Consider the following 6,157-nt stretch of genomic DNA (forward strand, 5'->3'; position numbering starts at 1 on the left):
AAGCCAGCCAACATCCAAAGAAGAGCTCTGAATGTCGCTAAAGAAGCCGGGAAAACTATTCCTGAAAACTACTTAAAGACATGACAAGAAAGCTGCCGAGGAGAGATCAGTGTTCAAAAATAAAGGTGTTCATACCAAACACTGACTGTCACGTTTATATTGTACAAACTGTTACACTGTATTTCTTTGTATCTTTGCATTTCTCCAATAAATTTCTCATTTTCAACATAAACACATGAGGTGACTCAAAACTTTTGCACAGTACTGTATATTTTGCTTCAAACAGCTGTTTCTTGATGAGATAATAAAATAATATTTGTAGAAACGTGAGATTTGAACATGTGCTCGCAGTTATATTTCAGCTCCATCTTCCCCCAACATCAAATCTACCACTACACACCTCATCCCACACACTTGGTATAACTCTTTAGGTAATTACTGTGCACACTCTAATTTCTATTCACATATTATTATAATATCACCGTTTAATAATATTGCAAGACTACAACTGTTTCTTGTGTTTATTGCCATGAGAATAATCCCACGCTGTTACGTGCAGATCACCACAGAACTCTGCTAACGCTTGCTACTATATTTCAAAGAGAGTGTAAAGTCTTTCCCATGGTGCAATAACCTCCACTATCTTGCCATGACTCAGGCCTGAGGGCACCTCTGCTCCACCGACACTCAGTTGAACTTTGGTACAGGACACAGAACAGGCTTCTGGGTGAGCAAAGCACAACGCTGGGGCAACAGAAAGAAAACAGAAGCGCTGAGCTGATACTTCACAACACTGTAACGCGATCTTAGAACCATAAAATATGAATCTTGAGAGTGCAGTTGCTTAAAGCAGCTTACTTTTATAGACATTCAAGGTGAATTTTCCTCCCTAGAGGTAGTACTATGTTATCTTTCATCACATGGCTTCTTCCAACTTCCTACTTCTTACCAGGGTGGCTGACTCTAGATATAAATCCACTGGAAAGTTTACTCCAAGGTGAGTTCCTCATCCTTTCGTTGTCTCTGAGGTCAGCACGGCTGCAGGCCTTTTCTTAAAAGAGTAAATGTCTGAGGTTTGTTATTACCTGTGCTGGAAATTCACGGCTATCTGACCTGCAGGGCTGGTAGGTGCATGTGGGATCTCTGTGCTGTGCTCCCTGTTGAGAGTGCATTTGTTCTTGGAGGAGAGGTGAGAGACGTTGCCTCTTGTGTACAGATTTATGTGGTGTTTTGCTGAAGAATTTCCCATTTACACTTTTCTCATTTAAAAATAATTGATTTTAAAGGGATTTCATCTTCCACACAGTTTATTTTTATGTCTTTGATGTGACTTTTTTTTCTCCTCCCTACAACTCGGAGCTGGAGTGAAAAAAATGGTGAAGACACATCAACTCAGAAGACATTCGGTCATCCGATACGGACAAAACCTGGACTTACTGGGCTGCTTCAGTTTCTCTTTGTAACTGGGATACTGTGTGTGGTGGGCTCCCGTGTGGCCTCACTGGTGGTACTAGAATTTTGTCTTCGAGCTGTCTCTGGATTGGTTACAGCTGGACCAGTAAGAAACCAATTATGTGATAAAAATATATATGTATGTGCCTCAGCTGTATCAGGTGATTTTTCTGTGGCTTACTCTGCTGAGTTGGTGTTTATATTCCATGGTGTCAGGATGACTCGCGACAGCCATCGCCGTCTGCTTTGATTCATTCATCACTCGTGCTCCTCTTTTTTCCCAGGAGTCGGGGAAATTTCTGCAGCAGCTGTTAGTTCAAAGCCAGTTCTCTCTGGGTTGTGCCCTAACCTGCAGTTTGCACTTTCTACACGAGGGGGCGGCCCAGCGCTGGTTATGCTTGCTCCTGGCAGCAGCACTCAGCTGGTTTCTGGCTAGGCAGGCCACAAACCTGCTGCACCATGTCATAGCTCTGTATAAACTCCACAGCTCACAGGGCTACTGCGGCATTTGCATCAGCCTCCTCACATCGGGCAGCTCCCTGCTGCCCATGCTGTGCAGGACCATCATCATTACCTTCTCTGTGGCTGTGCTGGCTGCTGTTTCAACCATCAACCAACATTTCCTCTCTGCAACAGAAGCCCTTAGGTTTTGGACACCACTTACTATCTGCTATACGCTGTTGGTGGTGTACATGCAGGGTGAGGAACATTTAAAGACATAAGCCCTTACAAAGCGATATGCCAGTAGCATCACTTAGTGCTTCTCAATTCACCTGACTAATCACTACAGCATCTATGGATAATCTAAGACATTTATTTAGTTTGTTTAAATTTAAATCAAATATTTCTCCCTAATAGTCCTCTAATGTCACGGTTCTGTAGAAGAGCAACATCGTCTGCCTAGCAGCCAGGCCGTCCTCAACGCAGTGGTGGTGCGTCTCGGGGGTTTGATGGTCCTGATGCTGACTGTTGGACGCTGGGCAGACGTGTTCCACATCCTAATATGTTTCCTCGGAGAGGCTAGCTGTCTACTCCCCACCAAGGATCTGCTGGATGCAGCATCCTCACAGGTCAGTGAGTCTCCCTGGAAGCGGCACACGGGGCCAAAGGCACTTCGTTCCCACCGAGGCCTCCCAAAACTGGAGCAGAATATCAATATGTTCATTAGATGAGTCCCAAGATGAGACTGAACTTTTCAAACTTGTATCCCGGGCGGAGAAGGTTTAAGACCCCCAAGACAGATTCAGGTCAATGTGATCTCTGACTCAGAATACTGAGTCTACTTTTCCTTTCACTGAGCTGACCTATTTAAAGTTGAGGGGTTTAAACAAAGTATAATGCAAAATAAAACAAATGTAAAAAACCCCGCATTTGAGTCGACTTTTAAGGTGAGTCGGGTCTGTTTTGCTATTAAAATGTAGCTCATTTGGTGATTAACAATCATGCATATCAACAAATCATGGCTACATACACAAAGCTATAAGTCTGGCTGTAGCTTAACAGCAGACATCATGTCTTCAGTCACCCATGTTTTTAGCGTCATATTTTGCTGTGTTCACACAGGATGAAGAGGATTATACAGAGTACAGAAGGAGGGAACGTCAGCAAAAACCACGAGCCTTCAAGAAGGAGCATCAGAGATAGGCACGCTGGGATTTTAAAGCCTGCACGTCTCTTTAATGGCACTATTTAGTGGAAATCATATCAAGGCAACGTTGCTTTGTACCTACAATGTAGTATGCATTTTGTATTAAATATTTGACACAACTCATCATGTAAGGAATGTTTACAGTCTTTTCACATTCTCTAAAAGAACAATTTAATGGTTTTCAACAACTATTCAATAGGCAGCCTTTCAACAAGTCCTGGAGTTCATTTTACTTCTTAAGGTGCTAAGGATGTGTTTTTAAGCTTGTTTTCTTCCTGCTGGTTAGTCATACGGTTTCAACAATAATGGTTGTCTGGGTCTGTGTGACCTCTTGGGAAGATTTACCGTTTGAGATCATTTCCAATAGAGCAGATTAAGGTCAAAGTGTTTTCTTTATTCAGTAGCTTTCGCATTTCCCAGCATTTTCAGGTGAGAAAGCAAAACAAAACCCAAACTAATTGCTATTTTTTATATTTCACCAATGCTGAACACCTCTATTTTATTCTTGCAGTATAAGGTAGGTATTCAACAGAAATAGAAGTAATAATAAAGCTGCACAAAATAGGAAATTATTCCATTTATTGAAAAATAACTACATAAAATGTAAATTTAGACTCCCATATCACGTCGTCGTTTTTAACCATGAAGCAATCGCTGTTACAGCAGGTAAATGCACTCTCTACAGAGGAGCTAACATTACTAAGTGCAGTACTGACATGGCTGCAAACATCCAATAACTGCATACCACACAGCCTGGGCAGTGGGTAAGCTTATTCGTTTATTGTTTTGTTGTTGGTTCACTTATTTCCCCGCGACAGGCCCGCAAACACCATTGTGCTCTGCTAGTGTTCAAAGGCTGTGTGCTTGAAAAGAAAAGGCAAAATGGCTGACGACAACGTTAGTGCTCCAAAGACACACAAAATGGCGTTAGACAAAGAAAAAGCTAGTTTACTTGATTATGCGTCGACATTAGCTCCATTTTGTTGGACAAACACACTGTTAAACAGCTAGCAAGCCGTATTAATTCACACTGTTGTTGTAATGGCATCAAATTCGCTTTATTAGGCTACACTCAAAGGGGCTTTTTATGAGGAAGTTTGAGATACCGCCCTTCCAGTCTTTGCTACATTGTCTCAATAACAGTAGCCAAGGTTAAAGCCTGACTTCGTGTGACAATTTAACACCCATATCGAATTAAATCCACAATGTGTCGCCGGTGTTATGCCCATTAGATCTGTCTTTATTGAGAGCTGTGGACAGACAGAAACATATTCCATGAGAGGGTTTTTGTTATGTCAGTCCCGTCATCCCGTGTCAAAAAAAATTACAGGGGGAAACATTAGCCTGACGGTCCAGTTTCCACGATAATCCACGTCTGAAAATCACTGAAGATGAAATTTAGTTTTTTGGTGTCTAGTCGATCCACCAAAATGAGAAATTGTACTCCCAGAGGTTTATTAGACTTTTAATGGAGTAAAGTTCCACATCAGGACGCTTTCAGCAGACATAGGGAGGACGCTCTGAGCACCCGAGTACGGTGAAAATGCCCATTGAACTGACTGAGCGTCGTTGTAACCTCCTCTGGAGATTTCCAGATTGTTCTGTCTTCATCTGATAGGCACAGTGGACGCATGCGCAAAGCAGTTTCGCGTGTCCCCTGTTACTGCATTTTAACGCAGGCGCACTTCTCCCTTTAAGTATTCTTAATATAGTAACAAAAGCAGAATAATGCCCTGCTGTAGTTGCAGCTTTTTTTTTCAAACCAAACAAGCCAGTGATCATTTTCCACAGACAAAAAATTACAAATAAAATAAAAAGTAAAACAATTCAGCTCCAAGGAGGATTTGGGCACAACACAATGTGGAGAAAATAGTAGCTCATCTACCATTTTACTTAAACGTTGACGCCCCTCTTGATTATGTGGATATCATTATTTGGTCTGTTATTTATCAGTCATGGCGGTCAGTCAGAGAAAGTGTGTATGTTTTATAATGGGGATAGTCGGTCAAAGAAAAATACACACACACACATACGGTTTGTATTTTCCCTTACAAGAGGGCTTATCGCCACTGTACTCTTGGACTTTTGGACAGGGGCCTGATTGTTTTGCGTTACTTATTAGCTTAGAGTAGAGCTCAGACCAGGTCAAAGTACTTGACTTAACAGCTCCCTGTGCCTTTTGTAACCCAGTAATAGAAGCAGTTAAATGTGTCAAAGCATCTTCTTTTGTTGCTCTGACAGACTGCAGGTGCAACATGCAGAAGGCATACGTGTTAATTCAAAGTTTCAAACACATTCAAACTACCTCAGTGTGGTAAGTTTCTTACTGTAATCGTAGCCGTGTTGTCTCGAGTTTGCTGGATTGCTTTTCTGGTCGATCCGGTTTGGGGATTTTGAATTTTGGGGATTTTATTTATTGTGTCAGCGCTTTTCTTTTCTTCTTCTTCTTCTTTTTTTTTTTTACTGATCTAGCAGTACATTGATCTTTTCCATGCAAAAGAACAGTTTCCCACATGAGTTTCATATCTGTCAAAATATGAAACTTATCAAAATCCACCTAAACTTCCTGTAATTTCACTTGAGACAGTGAAAAGCAAACTATTTTCTGTGATACATAAGTTAAGAATTATGTCGTTTCCCCTATTTCCCTGTAACAGTGCCTTATGTGGAAACATTTTTGTTTCAATTTTCACACACTTAAGAGCAAAACTAAAGGAAAAAACATAAAGTGTATAGAACCCAACTGAACGAGACAAAAAGGCCCTCATGTGGTGTTTTTGTTGCTGATTGCTGTCTACTCAGACATAGGATATTATTCACACTAATTCAAGTTAAGGAGTAAAAAAATCTCTTAAACTTATTATAACTTCAGGGAGTTAATAAGTTGGTCACAGTTTAACTCACAGCACAATCTTGTTAGATTATTAGCATGCAGAGTAGCCCACAACTGTCCTTCAGTTTCCTGTTTCCTGTGTGCAAGTTTCCGCTTCAAGTGTCAAAAACTTCAACACAACCTGTGCTTAGAATGAGAGTGCAACTAGTATCCTGATTCTTATG

General features: G+C 41.2%; 1 protein-coding gene across 2 annotated transcripts; it reads left to right on the plus strand.

Moving 5' to 3' along the window:
• Positions 1 to 733: 733 nt before the first annotated feature.
• On the plus strand, positions 734 to 3,231 carry tmem82 (transmembrane protein 82). Of its 2 annotated transcripts, none has more exons than XM_013277637.3 (6): positions 734 to 997; positions 1,120 to 1,189; positions 1,360 to 1,558; positions 1,737 to 2,151; positions 2,335 to 2,522; positions 3,016 to 3,231. In XM_013277637.3, exons 1-6 carry the CDS (start codon positions 904 to 906, stop codon positions 3,094 to 3,096), a joined length of 1,047 nt encoding a protein of 348 aa, XP_013133091.1. In that variant the 5' UTR covers positions 734 to 903; the 3' UTR covers positions 3,097 to 3,231. The 2 variants fall into 2 exon arrangements, with proteins under 2 accessions (XP_013133091.1, XP_005459910.1); XM_005459853.3 differs by having other exon boundaries at positions 1,363 to 1,558.
• Positions 3,232 to 6,157: the final 2,926 nt, after the last annotated feature.

The sequence above is a fragment of the Oreochromis niloticus genome, linkage group LG20 (assembly GCF_001858045.2).
Source record: "Oreochromis niloticus isolate F11D_XX linkage group LG20, O_niloticus_UMD_NMBU, whole genome shotgun sequence".
NCBI classification, from domain to species: Eukaryota; Metazoa; Chordata; class Actinopteri; order Cichliformes; family Cichlidae; genus Oreochromis; species Oreochromis niloticus.

Coding starts and splice junctions, on each gene's coding strand:
- tmem82 (XM_013277637.3), top strand. CDS start 904: ATGTTATCTTTCATCACATGGCTTCTTCCAACTTCCTACTTCTTACCA. Junction 998..1,119: donor ACTGGAAAGTTTACTCCAAG/GTGAGTTCCTCA, acceptor TCTGACCTGCAG/GGCTGGTAGGTGCATGTGGG. Junction 2,523..3,015: donor TGGATGCAGCATCCTCACAG/GTCAGTGAGTCT, acceptor GTGTTCACACAG/GATGAAGAGGATTATACAGA.